This window comes from Melanerpes formicivorus, unplaced genomic scaffold, assembly GCF_026170545.1.
Source record: "Melanerpes formicivorus ecotype bairdi unplaced genomic scaffold, bMelFor1.0.p_v2 SCAF_29, whole genome shotgun sequence".
In the NCBI taxonomy this organism is placed as follows: domain Eukaryota; kingdom Metazoa; phylum Chordata; class Aves; order Piciformes; family Picidae; genus Melanerpes; species Melanerpes formicivorus.
Window position 1 is genome coordinate 22,750 of NW_027142381.1, and position 15,788 is coordinate 38,537.

The following is a 15,788-nucleotide window of genomic DNA, read 5'->3' on the forward strand; positions in this document are numbered from 1 at the left end:
TGCCTGGCTGCTCTCAGCCACTCTGCCCCCAGCCTGTAGCACTGCCTGGGGTTGTTGTGGCCAATGTGCAGAACCTGGCACTTGGATGTGTTCAATCTCTTGCCCTTGACCTCTGCCCATCTGCCCAGCCTGGCAAGGTCAGAGGGGCTGAGAGCAGCCAGGCAGAAAGGGACCTGGGGGTGCTGGTGGACAGCAGCTGAACATGAGCCAGCAGTGTGCCCAGGTGGCCAAGAAGGCCAATGGCATCCTGGCCTGCATCAGGAAGAGTGTGGCCAGCAGGAGCAGGGAAGTCCTTGTGCCCTGTGCTCAGCACTGCTTAGGCCACACCTTGAATCCTGTGTCCAGTTCTGGGCTCCTCAGGTTAGGAAAGATGTTGAGGTGCTGGAAGGTGTCCAGAGAAGGGCAAGAAAGCTGGGGAGGGGTCTGGAGCACAGCCCTGTGAGGAGAGGCTGAGGGAGCTGGGGTTGTTTAGCCTGGAGAAGAGGAGGCTCAGGGGAGACCTTCTTGCTCTCTCCAACTCCCTGCAGGGAGGTTGTAGCCAGGTGGGGTTTGGTCTCTTCTGCCAGGCAAGCAGCCCCAGAACAAGAGGACACAGTCTCAAGCTGTGCCAGGGGAGATTTAGGCTGGAGGTGAGGAGAAAGTTCTTCCCAGAGAGAGTTGTTAGCCCCTGGGATGTGCTGCCCAGGGAGGTGTTGGAGTCCCCATCCCTGGAGATGTTCAAGAGGGGATTGGATGTGGCACTTGGTGCCATGGTCTAGTCATGAGGTCTGTGGTGCCAGGTTGGACTCTGATCTCTGAGGTCTCTTCCAACCTTGGTGATTCTGTGAATTTCTCTTCTTGCTTCTTTGCTCAGGGAGGGATCCTGACTTGCTTCTGCTTGGCCTTGGCTGTGTTGCTTTGGCATTAACTTCTCTGCTTGTCTCTTACACCCCTGTACAACAGGGAGAAGGGAGGGCAGAGAGGGAGGAGCTAGTAGCTTCCCCTGATTCTTGTGCTGTTTATTACTGGTGAATGCCTCTAAAGACTGTGACTCCTGTTGCTTCTGTAGACATTCATTGCATCCCGTTGTGGTTTTGCCTGCAGATACAGCTTTCATTAGCTTCCAACTGAGCTGGTCTGGCAAATCTAATGTTGGGGGGGGGGCTTGGAATTTCAACCCCCTCCCCAGTTTAATTGCCCTCTGTACTGTTTTTCTCCCTCTCCCAGGTTGGCAGAAGGGTTGACAGGTGGCTGTGGATGCTGGGTGCCAGCCGTGTCCTGACTCGAGCCGAGGGGGACTGCAACGTGGCCCAGAGCAAGCATGGCAGCATGGAGGCTGACTTTGAAGCCTGGAAAACCAAGTTCCTCAGCAGGCTCCAGGCCCTCTGCAGGGGGGAGAAGCAGCCCTGCAGTGGGAAGTGCAAGAAAGGGAAGTGCAAACCTCGGGGGAAGCAGAGCAAGGAGAGCTCAGATCATGAACGTGGGGCATCAGAGTCTGAGACTGCTGAGGTACAGCTCAAATCCATGGCACTCCTTCTCTGCTTCAGTGCCTATTGGGACACTGTTGCACTTCTCTGCTTCCTCTTACAGCCCAGAGGGGTGTGGTGGGAGCTTTGTGGTACTTTGCATGGGAAGAGAGAAGGGACTGAAACTGGTGGCACCAAAGCAAATCCCAAATGCCAGGTGCTGCACTTTGGCCACAACAACCCCAGGCAGTGCTACAGGCTGGGGACAGAGTGGCTGAGAGCAGCCAGGCAGAGAGAGACCTGGGGGTAGTGGTTGCTAGTAGGCTGAACACAAGCCTGCAGTGTGCCCAGGTGGCCAAGAAGGCCAAGGGCATCCTGGCCTGCAGCAGGAAGAGTGTGGCCAGCAGGAGCAGGGAAGTCCTTGTGCCCTGTGCTCAGCACTGCTTAGGCCACACCTTGAGTCCTGTGTCCAGTTCTGGGCTCCTCAGTTTAAGAAGGACATTGAGAGACTTGAAGGTGTCCAGAGAAGGGCAATGAGGCTGGGGAGGGGTCTGGAGCACAGCCCTGTGCGGAGAGGCTGAGGGAGCTGGGGTTGCTTAGCCTGGAGAAGAGGGAGGCTCAGGGGAGACCTTCTTGCTGTCTGCAACTCCCTGAAGGGAGGTTGTAGCCAGGTGGGGGTTGGTCTTTTCTCCCAAGCAACCAGCCCCAGAACAAGAGGACACAGTCTCAAGCTGTGCCAGAGGAAGTTTAGGCTGGATGTCAGGAAGAAGTTCTTCATAGAAAGAGAGATTGGCCATTGGGATGTGCTGCCAAGGGATGTGATGGAGTCACCATCACTGGAGGTGTTTAGGAGGAGACTTGATAGGGTGCTTGTTGCCATGGTTTAGTTGATCAGATGGTGTTGGGTGAGAGGTTGGACTTGATGATCTCAAAGGTCTTTTCCAGCCTGGTTAATTCTATTCTACCTGAATAAGTAATTCTCTCTCTTGCTCTGCAGTGCAGAGCTGCTGTGGCACTTTAATCCTCCTTGCAGGCCATTTGTTGTGGGTTGCAAAAGGCTGCTGTGGCCCCATGGAGTTTTGTAGGGAAATGGGGAATCTTGTGGCTGAGTTGGTTTGAGAGTGCTGGGACAAGAGGAGGAAACCTTTGGTGTTCCAGCAGTGCAGTTTCCAGAAAGGGAGACAACTTCTCTTGGGCTTGCACAGCAGATCTCTCACTCCCTCTGCATTTAGCCAGGGACACTTGGAGGGGTTAAGGGCATTTAACCTTCCAGATCATCACAGTGAGCAGTTGGAGTTCTCATGGGATCAGAGACAGCTGATGAAAACACAGCAGTGAGGAGGCAGGATACAAGGAGTGAGTTTTCATAGTATCAGTCAGGGTTGGAAGGGACCACAAGGATCAGACAGTTCCAACTCCCCTGCCATGGGCAGGGACACCCCACACTAGATCAGCCTGGCCAGCCTGGGCTTAAACACCTCCAGAGCTGGGGCCTCAACCACCTTCCTGGACAACTCATTCCAGGGCTTCACCACTCTCATGGGGAAGAACTTCCTCCTCACCTCCAGCCTGAATCTTCCCATCTCCATCTTCATTCCATTCCCCCTAGTCCTATCATTACCTGAGATCCTGAGCAGTCCCTCCCCAGCCTTCCTGTAGCCCCCTTCAGATCCTGGAAGGCCACAATGAGGTCACCTGGGAGCCTTCTCTTCTCCAGACTGAACAGCCCCAACTCCTTCAGTCTGTCCTCACAGCAGAGCAGCTCCAGCCCTCTGCTCATCCTCGTGCCTGGCATAGCTGAAGGTCTCATTTCACTTCTTTTTCTCTGCTCTCCTAGGCAGAGGAGGTGTTTGAAAGCAGCAGTGAGGAGGAGGCTGGTGCTGAGGCAGCTGGAGGCACAGACTCAGTCGTTGATGTTGAAGACCTTGGCAGTATCGTGAGCCGCGTCAGGAGGACAAAGGTACAGTGAGGAGGGAACTCTGTCACTGGTCAGCTGAGCTGATTGAAATACCACCTGCTGGCTTTGAGGCTAGAGGATCTAATTAGAGGGAGAGCAAAACACAAGCTGTTGGAGAACCTGTTCCCAGGGGTGTTTGGTGTAGTGATCTGCTGACTGTGACTTTTCAGTGAGCATAGAATCAATCAATAAGGTTGAAAAAGACCTCAGAGATCACCAAGTCCAACCTGCCACCCAACACCTCCTGACACCTAAACCATGGCTCCAAGTGCCCCATCCAGTCCCCTCTTGAACACCTCTAGGGATGGGGACTCCACCACCTCCCTGGGCAGCACATCCCAAAGGCCAATCTCTCTTTCTGGGAAGAACTTTCTCCTCACCTCCAGCTTAAACCTCCCCTGGCACAGCTTGAGACTGTGTCCTCTTGTTCTGGTGCTGCTTGCCTGGGAGAAGAGACCAACCCCCAGCTGGCTCCAACCTCCCTGCAGGGAGTTGGAGAGAGCAAGAAGGTCTCCCCTGAGCCTCCTCTTCTGCAGGCTAAGCAACCCCAGCTCCCTCAGCCTCTCCTCACAGGGCTTGTCCTCTAAGATCAAGTCCAACCAACAACCTAAGGCCACTGTGGCCACTAAACCTTGATCCAAAGTGCCATGTCCTCTGTGGCAAACTGCTTGGCTTTCCTTTGGAGGGAGCAAGTCCTGCACATGGGAAGGAAGAAAAACTGGGAGGTGAGCTGCTGGAGAGCAGCCCTGTGGAGAAGGACCTGGGTGTGCTGGTGGGCAGCAAGTTCTGCATGGGTCAGCAATGTGCCCTGGGGGCCAAGAAGGCCAATGGGGTCCTGGGGGCATTCAGAGGAGTGTGGCCAGCAGAGCCAGGGAGGTTCTCCTCCCCCTCTATTCTACCCTGGTGAGGCCACACCTGGAATATTGCATCCAGCTGTGGGCTCCCCAGTTCAGGAGGGACAGGGATCTGCTGGAGAGAGTCCAAAGGAGAGCTGCAAGGATGCTGAAGGGACTGCAGCACTGCCTGGGGAGGAGAGGCTGAGAGCCCTGGGGGTGTTCAGTCTGGAGAGGACTGGCTGAGGGGATGTAGTGTCCATAAATATGAGGGCTGGGTGTCAGGAGGGGAGGGTCAGGGACAGGCTCTGCTCAGCTGCACCCTGGGATAGGACAAGGGGCAGTGGATAGAAACTGCAGCATAGAAAGTTCCATCTCAACAGGAGGAAGAATTCCTGTGCTGTAAGGGTCACAGAGCCCTGGAACAGGAACAGGTTGTGGAGTCTCCTTCTCTGGAGCCTTTCCAGCCCCATCTGGATGTGTTCCTGTGTGACCTGAGCTGGATTCTCTGCTCCTGCTCTGGCAGGGGGGTTGGGCTGGAAGATCTCCTGAGGTCCCTTCTGACCCCTAACATCCTGGGATCAGTGTCTCTTTCATGCTCTGGTGGTCTCCTTCCTCTCCAGCATGTGCTCACCACTAGAGGTCAGTGACAAAAAGGGAACTTGGTTTTCTGCAGCTGGGAGAGGATGTGGAGCAGGGCAGGCAGGTGGTGTGGTCCATCAGCCCTATGGAAACTCAGGCATGGAGCTGCCACTAAGTGACAAACCAGGGCAGCATCAGGAGCCAGGAGGAGAGTAAAGCAGGAAACCCACAGGCTGTGGATCAAAAGTGAGCAGAGCAGTGGAGTAAATCCAGCTCTTAGCCTCTCATGCTCACTGTCCTGGTAGTGAGCAGGGCTGAGGTCAGCAGGGCATGCTCTTGTGGACAGGCACTGACACTTCAGTGCTCTCTCTGGCTTTGGCTGATGCATTTTTCAAGCAATTAACTCTCCTTGCTTTGCTTGAGCAGTGGGAGGCCTCTGTTGTACATGCAGGTTATTACAGAAGTGCAAGCAGCAGGCTCTTGTGGCTCCCAGATGATGATCTGTTAGAAGGTAGGAGAGCTCTGCAGAGGGACCTGGGCAGATGGGCAGAGTCCAAGGGCAGGAGATTGAACACATCCAAGTGCCAGGTTCTGCACATTGGCCACAGCAACCCCAGGCAGTGCTACAGGCTGGGGGCAGAGTGGCTGAGAGCAGCCAGGCAGAGAGGGAGATGGGGGTACTGGTTGCTGGTAGGCTGAACATGAGCCAGCAGTGTGCCCAGGTGGCCAAGAAGGCCAATGGCATCCTGGCCTGCATCAGGAATAGTGTGGCCAGCAGGAGCAGGGAAGTCCTTGTGCCCTGTGCTCAGCACTGCTTAGGCCACACCTTGAGTCCTGTGTCCAGTTCTGGGCTCCTCAATTCAAGAAGGACATTGAGAGATGCTGGAAGGTGTCCAGAGAAGGGCAAGGAGGCTGGGGAGGGGTCTGGAGCACAGCCCTGTGAGGAGAGGCTGAGGGAGCTGGGGTTGCTTAGCCTGGAGAAGAAGGAGGCTCAGGGGAGACCTTCTTGCTCTCTCCAACTCCCTGAAGGGAGGTTGTAGCCAGGAGGGGGTTGGTCTCTTCTCCCAGGCAAGCAGCACCAGAACAAGAGGACACAGTCTCAAGCTGTGCCAGGGGAGGTTTAAGGTGGAAGTTAGGAAGACGTTCTTCCCAGCAAGAGAGATTGGCCCTTGGGATGTGCTGCCCAGGGAGGTGGTGGAGTCCCCATCCCTGAGGTGTTCAAGAAGGGATTGGATGTGGCACTTGGAGCCATGGTTTAGTCAGTAATGAGGTGTTGGGTGACAGGTTGGACTGGATGATCTTTGAGGTCTTTTCCAGAACAAGAACATTCATCACAAAACTGGGTCACCATAATCTGCCCAGCTGACTGTTTCCCAGCCCCTCCAACCCAAGAGTTAGGATATTGTTATTATTATTACTATCACTCATGCTAGCAATTCATAAGTATGAAGGTTAATAAAGCCACTTCCTGCCCTGGGAACAAGTCTGGAGTGATCTGGCTCTAGTTTATCACAGCCTCCCAGCTGTGAAAGATCATCTACAAGCAGAACTGGTGTCCCCATGATTAATGGCAGACTTGCAGGCCTCAGGCAGCCCCATTAGAGCTGACATTTTAACTGATAAATCTGTTTCAGGGGAGTCACTTTAGAGGACAGGGAAAGTGGGGCACAGCTGTAAGAGTTCTTAAATCCACTGCTTGTAGAATCAATAAGGTTGGAAAAGACCTCAGAGACCAAGTCCAACCTATCACTCATCACCTCCTGACAACTAAACCATGGCACCAAGTGCCACATCCAATCCCCTCTTGAACACCTCCAGTCACAGGGACTCCACCTCCCTGGGCAGCACATTCCAATGGCCAACAATTCTCACAGTGAAGAACTTTCTCCTCACTTCCAGCCTAAACCTCCCCTGGCACAGCTTGAGACTGTGTCCTCTTGTTCTGGTTTGTCTGGGAGAAGAGACCAACCCCCACCTGGCTCCGACCTCCCTTCAGGGAGTTGGAGAGAGCAAGAAGGTCTCCCCTGAGCCTCCTCTTCTCCAGGCTAAGCAACCCCAGCTCCCTCAGCCTCTCCTCACAGGGCTGTGCTCCAGACCCCTCCCCAGCCTCCTTGCCCTTCTCTGGACACCTTCAAGTCTCTCAATGTCCTTCTAAAACTGAGGAGCCCAGAACTGGACACAGGACTCAAGGTGTGGCCTAAGCAGTGCTGAGCACAGGGCACAAGGACTTCCCTGCTCCTGCTGGCCACACTCTTCCTGATGCAGGCCAGGATGCCCTTGGCCTTCTTGGCCACCTGGGCACACTGCTGGCTCATGTTCAGCTGCTGTTCACCAGTACCCCCAGGTCCCTCTCTGCCTGGCTGCTCTCAGTCACTCTGCCCCCAGCCTGTAGCACTGCATGGGGTTGTTGTGGCCAGCAGCAGTCCCTTCATCTGTGGCTCTCTCCAGAATTCCCTCCAGTAGCTCATTCTCTGTTTATGTTGCCACTGAGCTGTGCTGCTCTACTCAAGAGAGATTTTTCTTGGGACTAATTGTTAAAGCCTTACACAGTGTAGCTCTCATTCCTGGGCCCCTCTGCTGCTGTTCTGCATGGCTGCCACCTACATTTCTGCTTTCATGCTTCTGTAAGCAGAGCAGGTCATGGAGGAAAGGCCCTCAGTGGTGACTGCCATGTAAATCCTCCCCTCTGGAGCAGGAAGGGAGGGAGGGGGGATGCCACCTCCAGAGCCAGGGTAGGCTCTAGCTGTGTGAATATTTCATGAGGGAGCCTGACCTGCTGGCTCTCCCTCTCATTAGCCAGGAGAAAGGATGACTTTGTCTTGGTGGGGAACCTCCTGGGAGATGTGAGCATTGGCTTGGAACAGGTTTATGCAAACACTTGAGTGGGGAAGTGATCCTGGAGGGGCAGTTATTTACTGTAATGAAAACAAATGCTGCAGGCTTGCTGGGAAGGAGGAGGATGATCTGCAGTGATGAAAATAATTTGTCTTGATCAGACTCTTGCTCCCAGGAGGGAGGATTCTCTTGTTTAACTCCAGGCTCTCTCAGCCCCCCCCCCCCCCCACAGTCGTGGCTCTGAGTGTGTGCAGTGAGATTCTTGCTTGGAGGTGTTGTGCTGTTGCTTTAGGCAAGGGAGGGTCTCCTCCCCCTCTGCTCTGCCCTGGTGAGACCACATCTGGAGTATTGTGGCCAGTTCTGGGCTCCCCAGTTGAGGAGGGACAGGAACATGCTGAGCAGTGTCCAACAGAGGTGATGAGGATGATGAAGGGACCAGAAGAACATCTGTCTGTGAGGAACACCAGGACAGGTGCCCAGGGAGGTGGTGGAGGCCTCAGTCCTGGAGGCATTTGAGGATAGGCTCTGAGCCACTAGCTCTAGCTGGGGCTGTCCCTGCTGACTCCAAGGGACTTGGACTAGGTGACCTCTAGAAGTCCCTTCCAACCCAGGGGAGTCTGTGATTTTTAGCAGACTCAGTGGGGCCAGCAGGAGCAGGGAAGTCCTTGTGCCCTGTGCTCAGCACTGCTTAGGCCACACCTGGAGTCCTGTGTCCAGTTCTGGGCCCCTCAGGTTAAGAAGGACATTGAGACACTGGAGGTGTTCAAGAGGGGATTGGATGTGGCACTTGGTGCCATGGTTTAGTCATGGGGTCTGTGGTGACAGGCTGGACTTGATGATCTTTGAGGTCTCTTCCAACCTTGGTGACTCTGATTCTGTTTTTGTCCTCATTTGTAGAGGAAGGAAGCCAAGTCCTTCAGCATGAGGGGGGGAATGGATTGAAGCATGAGGAGGGCAGGTTGAGGCTGGAGATGAGGAAGAAATTCTTGAGAGTGAGGGTGCTGAGGTTCTGGCACAGGTTGCCCAGGGAGGCTGTGGATGTCCCTTCCTGGAGGTGTTCAAGGCAGCTTGGGTGAGGCCTTGAGCAACCTGTGCTAATGGGAGGTGTCCCTGCCCATGGCAGGAGGTTGGAAGTGGTTGGGCTTTAGGGTGTCCCTTCCAACCCAAACCAGTCTATGAGTCAGTGAATCCTTACACTTGAGCCTCAGTAGCTCTTACCCAGCTCTGCTGCAGTGGCAGCAGTGGCAAACCCAAATGGCTTCAGCAGGAGCTGTGCTGAGCCTTGATGTCCCAAGGAGCTGGAGGGTGTCTCTAGGTGTCCTCAGCTGGGGGCTCCTCATTGTGAGCCCAGAGCAGAGGGTGACTCCTCAGATTTATTTGGGCAGTGCAGTATTTCAAGGGCAGGAGGAACTCTTGTCACCCCTGGCTTGATTTGTTCTGGAGAGGCAGTGATTTGCCTTGGATTTACTGCAGAGCTCTCTGCTAAATCACCAGGCCTGGAGAAGTTTGCTCTCTGCAGAGTTAACTTTGTTCCCTCCACTCCTCCCCTAAATCAGAGCTGTGACAGCTTTATTAAGCAAATAAGTAAACCTCCTGAGGCTGTGAATTCCATTTCCTCCCAGATATACCTGAAGGCAATCACTTGCCCCAGCTGAACACATCAGGCTGTTGCTCATGAGAGGGAGGGGGAAGGAAGACAACCTCCAAATGATTGTTTTGTTTGCAGCCTCTTCCCATCAAGCTGAAGGGGAGGGGGGAGGAGAAAAATCTCTCAGAGGTGGGGCGGGGGGAAATGCTCAGTGAAATATTTCAGGGCTTGCTGGGAGGTGGTTTTCACCTCACCTGTCAGCCTTGTCTCTGGGTGGGGCTTCCCTTGGATCTTGCAGGAAGAGGCAGGACAGGCAGGCAGAAATGCAAACCCCTTGCCATGAAGATGTTGCTGCTGTCTCTGAAGCCTCATTTGTACTCCAGTCACTCACTGCATCTGCTGAGGGCTGCAGCCATCCCACTCAGGTCTGCAGATGATTGGGGGGAAGTGAGGAGGGAAAATAGAAGTGGATAGATTCAGGTTGGATGTGAGGAAGAAGTTGTTCCCCAGGAGGGTGGTGAGAGCCTGGCACAGGTTGCCCAGGGAGGTGGTGGAAGCCTCCTGCCTGGAGGTGTTTGCAGCCAGGCTGGAGGTGGCTGTGAGCAACCTGCTGCAGTGTGAGGTGTCCCTGGCCATGGCAGGGGGGTTGGAGCTGGCTGATCCTTGAGGTCCCTTCCAACCCTGACAGTTCTATGAGACCAGGCTGTGTGGTGTGGTTGACATGCTGGAGGGAGAGGCTGGCAGCCAGAGCCCTCAACAGGCTTGAGAGGTAGGCCAGTGCCACCTTCAACAAAGCCAAGTCCTCCACCAGGGTCAGGGTAGTCCCAAGCATAGCTGCAGAGTGGGTAGAGAATGGATGGAGCAGTGCTGAGAAGGACTTGGGGGAGCTGCTTGAGGAGAAGCTCAGCATAAGCTGACCATGTGCACTTGCACCCAGAGCCAGCCCTGTCCTGGGCAGCAAGGGCAGGGAGGGGATTCTGCCCCTCTGCTGGGACAGCTCTGGGGTCCCTGATGCAGGAAGCATATGGAACTGATGCTCACTGAGTGTTCAGAGGTGATCAGAGGGCTGGAGCACCTTCTTCCATCACCTGTTCCATGGGAGAAGAGACCTAACCCCCACCTGACTTCAGCCTCCTTTCAGGGAGTTGGAGAGAGCCAGAAGGTCTCTGCTCAGCCTCCTCTCCTCCAGGCTGACCAACCCCAGGTCCCTCAGCAGCTCTTCTCTAGACCCTTCCCCAGCTTCATTACTCTCCTCTGGGACTCACTCCAGCCCCTCAATGGCCTTGGAGTGATGGGCCCAAAACTGAGCCCAGTACTCCAGCTGTGGCCTCACCAGTGCTGAGTGCAGGGGAGCAATCCCTGCCCTGGTCCTGCTGGCTGCACTGTTGCTGATCCAGCCCAGGCTGCTGTTGGCCTTCTGTGCACACTCAGGAGTAGTAGAAACTGGTTCCTGGAGAAGCTCCATCCAAAGGGAGCAGGGAAGAGGCTTAACCTCTGCCCCTGAACAAATGCTTTGCTTAAGCCTGTGCTTACTGGGAGCTCTTTGTCCTTGAGCCTTTGAGCCTGCCTGGGGTTTCTGTGGTGCTGTTGTTTGGTTGTGGTTGATTTTGTTTGCTTTCTTTGTGAGGCCCCTCTCTTTAGTGAAACTCTGCTCAGGTACAGGAGGAGCCCATCTGTTGTGCAGGCACAGCCTGCTTCCTCTCCCTCTTTTGTGAAGAGCCCAGTTGGGCAAGCCAAGGGCAGTGGTGTCCTTAGTGATGCTAACAGTTACAATAGGATAAAACCAGGTTGGAAGAGACCTTCAGGATCATTGCCTCCAACCTATCACCCAACACCACCTAATGAACTAAACCATGGCACCAAGCACCCTATCAAGTCTCCTCCTAAACCTCTCCAAGGATGGAGACTCCACCACCTCCCTGGGCAGCACATCCCAATGGCCAATCTCTCTCTCTGTAGAATTTCTTCCTCACCACCAGCCTAAACCTCCCCTGGTGCAGCTTGAGACTGTGTCCTCTTGTTCTGCTGCTGCTTGCCTGGGAGAAGAGACCAACCCCCACCTGGCTCCAGCCTCCCTTCAGGCAGTTGCAAACAGCAAGAAGGTCTCCCCTGAGCCTCCTCTTCTCCAGGCTAAGCAACCCCAGCTCCCTCAGCCTCTCCTCACAGGGCAGTGCTCCAGACCCCTCCCCAGCCTTCTTGCCCTTCTCTGGACACCTTCCAGCATCTCAACATCTTTCCTAACCTGAGGAGCCCAGAACTGGACACAGGACTCAAGGTGTGGCCTAAGCAGTGCTGAGCACAGGGCACAATGACTTCCATGCTCCTGCTGGCCACACTCTTCCTGATGCAGGCCAGGATGCCTTTGGCCCTCTTGGCATTCTTGGCCACACTGCAGGCTCATGCTCAGCTGCTGTCAACCAGTCCCCTCAGGTCCCTTTCTGCCTGGCTGCTCTCAGCCACTCTGACCCCAGCCTGTAGCACTGCCTGGGGTTGTTGTGGCCAGTGTGCAGCACCTGGCACTTGGATGTGTTCAATCTCCTGCCCTTGGCCTCTACCCATCTGTCCAGCCTGTTGAGGTCCCTCTGCAGAGCCTCTCTACCCTCCAGCAGATCAACTCCTGCCCCCAGCTTGCTGTCATCTGCAAATTTACTGCTGATGGACTCAATCCCCTCATCCAGATCATCAATGAAGATGTTAAAGAGCACAGGGCCCAGCACTGATCCCTGGGGCACACCACTGGTGCCTGGCTGCCAGCTGGCTGTGGCACCATTCACCACCACGCTCTGGGCTCAGCCTCCAGCCAGCTCTTAGCCCCACACAGTGTGCTGCTGTCCAAGCCATGGTTGGGGGCAGGGTTAAAGGGGGACACAAACTGGCAGTGTTTTGTTGAACTCCTTGATGTCCTTGGCACAAAAAGAAGCTCCAGCTGTGGGCAAACAGAATGTCCTCTGTTGCTTGTTGGGGTGTGCTTTGGTTGGTTTGTTGCTTATCCTTAACTCCCTTCATATTTCAGGGAAGCCATCAAGGCCTGGCAGATTACAAGCTGCATGAAATATTGAAGTGATTGTTTACACTTTCCTGCTTCTGTTGTGCAGGCATCAACCCATAAATACCCATAAAGGCTCTCAGGAGGGAGACTGAGTGGGGGAGGGACTCAGTTTCTTATGGGCAAGGGTTTGCTTCTCCTGCTTGTACCTTTGTGCCAAGAGCTGATGGGCCTGAATGCTACAGAGGCAGAGAATGGCTTAGGGTGGAAGGGAGCTCAGAGATCCTCTGCTTCAGCCTTCCTGCCATGGGCAGAGATGCCCTTCAAGGCTGCTCAAGGCCTCATCCAACCTGGCTTTGAACACCCCCAGCCCCTCTAGGCAACCTGTTTCAGTGTCTCCCCAGCCTTGTACTGAAGAACTTCTTCCTCAGCTCCAGTCTAACCCTGTTCTCCCTCAGTTTCAGACCCCCTTGTCCTATCCCTAGACACCCTTAGGAAAAGTCCTTCTCCAGGCTTGCTCAGGGATCCCTTTAGGTATTAGAAAGCAGCTTTAAGGTCCCCCTGGAGTCTTCTCCAGGCTGAACAACCTCATCTCCCTCAACCTGTCCTCATAGCAGGCATGTACACAAAAGTGTTTAGTTCTTTGTGCTCTGTGGAGAGATGAGGTTGCTGTCTTCTCCCTACAGTCACAGATGATGGGATGAGAGGAAATGACCTCAATTTGTGCCAGGGGAGGGTAAGGTAGGAGATTAGGAATAATTTCTTTGCTGCAAGAGTGGTCAGACATTGGAACAGGCTGCCCAGGGAGGTGGTGGAGTCCTCATCCCTGGAGATGCTCAGGAAACCTGAGTCCTGTGTCCAGTTCTGGGCTCCTCAATCTAAGGACATTGAGAGACTTGAAGTTGTCCAGAGAAGGGCAAGAAAGCTGGGGAGGGGTCTGGAGCACAGCCCTGTGAGGAGAGGCTGAGGGAGCTGGGGTTGCTTAGCCTGGAGAAGAGGAGGCTCAGGGGAGACCTTCTTGCTCTCTCCAACTCCCTGCAGGGAGGTTGTAGCCAGGTGGGGGTTGGTCTCTTCTCCCAGGCAAGCAGCACCAGAACAAGAGGACACAGTCTCAAGCTGTGCCAGGGGAGGTTGAGGCTGGAGGTGGGGAGGAAGTTCTTCCCAGCAAGAGAGACTGGCCATTGGGATGTGCTGCCCAGGGAGGTAGAGTCCCTGTGACTGGAGGCGTTCAAGAGGGGATTGGATGTGGCACTTGGAGCCATGGTTTAGCTGTCAGGAGGTATTGGGTGGCAGGTTGGACTTGGTGATCTCTGAGGGCTCTTCCAACCTTACTGACTCTATTATTTATGTGGTTTAATGGCCATGATAGTGTTGGGTTGATGTTGTCCTTGATGACCTCAGAGCTCTTCTCCAGCCAAAACAATTCCATGGTTGTATGATCCTGGAGCCCCTCTTGCTCTCAGATGTGATTCAAGCACCTTTATTTCTCCAGCTGTCCTGGAGAATTTTCCTGCTGCAGAACAAATCTTGTGAGGAGTGTGTGTGATGTCTTTTTCCTCTTCAAACTTGCTGTCCTGATTTCCTGAAGGGTGAGAACATGCTGGGGAGAGGGACAGCGTGCAGGACTCCACCACTGCACCAGGTCCATGTGAATCCACAGGAAGTTGTGTGGGCACTTGTGTCAGCTTTATGTTTAGCAGGTTTGGGGCTGAGCTGTGTCAGGGCTGCTCAGGAGCTGATGCTTGGATCTAAATGGCTGCAATTCACTGTCTTGAAACAGAGAGACCCTGAGCTCCAGGAAAGAGATGGTGGCATGAGCTTGACCCAAGGGAGCATTGAGAAGAAGGAGGAGGGTGAGAAGAGAGACATGATAACCCCAGCTCTGAGAGAAGCACTCACAAAGCAAGGTGAGGTTCTGCAAAAGACCCAGTGGGGAACCAGCCTGAGTGCAGATTTTGAGCAGAGCAAATGGCCTCAAGTTGCTTCAGGGGAGGTTTAGGTTGGGGACTGGAAGAAACCTCTTCACTGGAAAGCTTCTGGACCATTGGAACAGGCTGCCCATGGAGGTGGTTTAATGCCCACCCCTGGAGGTGTTTAAGGGGCACAGATGTGGTGCTGAGGGATGTGGTTCAGCACCAGCCTTGGTGGAATCATCAAAAGAATGCATCAGGTTGGAAGGGACCCTTGAAGGTCATCTAGTCTAAACCTCTGCAGTGAACAGAGACATCTCCAACTAGGTCAGGTTGCTCAGGACCCCATCAGCTTTGACCTTGAATGTCTGCAGGGATGGGGCCTTCACCACCTCACTGTCTTGCCACCCTTGTTGCAAAGAGCTTCCTTCTAGCTCAACCTAAGTCTACCCTGCTGCAGTTTGAAACCATTGGCCTTTGTCCTAGTGCCCCAAGCCCTTGGAAACAGTTCCTTCCCAGCCTTTCTGTAGGTTCCCTTCAGGATCTTACAGGCCTTCTGCACCCAAAATGGTTCTATGATGTTCTTTATGTTAAAGATCCTTCTCTGGCCCCTCTTTCCCAGCAGGACAGAGACATCTCCAATTAGATCAGGTTGCTCAGGACCCCATCAGCTTTGACCTTGAATGTCTCCAGGGGTGGGGCCTTCACCACCTCACTGTCTTGCCACCCTTGCTGTAAAGAGCTTCCTCCTAGTCCAACTTAACTCTACCCTGCTCCAGTTTGAAACCATTGGCCCTTGTCCTAGTGCTCCAAGCCCTTGGAAACAGTCCCTCCCCAGCCTTCCTGTAGGTCCCTTTCAGGTAGGTAATGGTTGGGCTGAAGGATCTTGGTTGGATCTGAAGGCCTTGTCCAACCAAAATGATTGTGATGTTTATGTTAAAGATTCTGCTCTGGACCCTGCTTCCCAGCAGGACAGAGACATCCCCAACTAGATCAGGTGGCTCAGGACCCCATCAGCTTTGACCTTGAATGTCTGCAGGGATGGGGCCTTCACCACCTCACTGTCTTGCCACTCTTGTTGCAAAGAGCTTCCTCCTAGTCCAGCCTAAGTCTACCCTGCTCCAGTTTGAAACCCTTGCCCCATGTCCTAGTGCTCCAAGCCCTTGGAAACAGTCCCTCCCCAGCCTTCCTGTAGGTTCCCTTCAGGATCTTACAGGCCTTCTGCACCCAAAATGGTTCTATGATGTTCTTTATGTTAAAGATCCTTCTCTGGCCCCTCCTTCCCAGCAGGACAGAGACATCTCCAATTAGATCAGGTTGCTCAGGACCCCATCAGCTTTGACCTTGAATGTCTCCAGGGGTGGGGCCTTCACCACCTCACTGTCTTGCCACCCTTGTTGTAAAGAGCTTCCTCCTAGTCCAACTTAACTCTACCCTGCTCCAGTTTGAAACCATTGGCCTTTGTCCTAGTGCTCCAAGCCCTTGGAAACAGTCCCTCCCCAGCCTTCCTGTAGGTCCCTTCCAGGTAGGTAATGGTTGGGCTGAAGGATCTTGGTTGGATCTGAAGGCCTTGTCCAACCAAAATGATTCTATGATGTTCTTTATGTTAAAGATCCTTCTCTAGCCCCTCCTTCCCAGCAGGACAGAAGTGA

The 15,788-nt window shown here is 54.0% G+C and overlaps 1 protein-coding gene across 2 annotated transcripts in view; it reads left to right on the top strand.

Moving 5' to 3' along the window:
- The window catches only part of LOC137449170 (S-adenosyl-L-methionine-dependent tRNA 4-demethylwyosine synthase TYW1-like), a 110,794-nt gene that overhangs the window by 7,697 nt on the left and 87,309 nt on the right, over positions 1 to 15,788 (top strand). For both annotated transcript variants that reach the window (XM_068154426.1, XM_068154427.1), the window contains exons 6-8: positions 1,207 to 1,488; positions 3,283 to 3,405; positions 14,007 to 14,133. In XM_068154426.1, the coding sequence (XP_068010527.1) occupies positions 1,207 to 1,488; positions 3,283 to 3,405; positions 14,007 to 14,133 (532 nt within the window). The remainder of the gene's footprint in view (positions 1 to 1,206; positions 1,489 to 3,282; positions 3,406 to 14,006; positions 14,134 to 15,788) is intronic.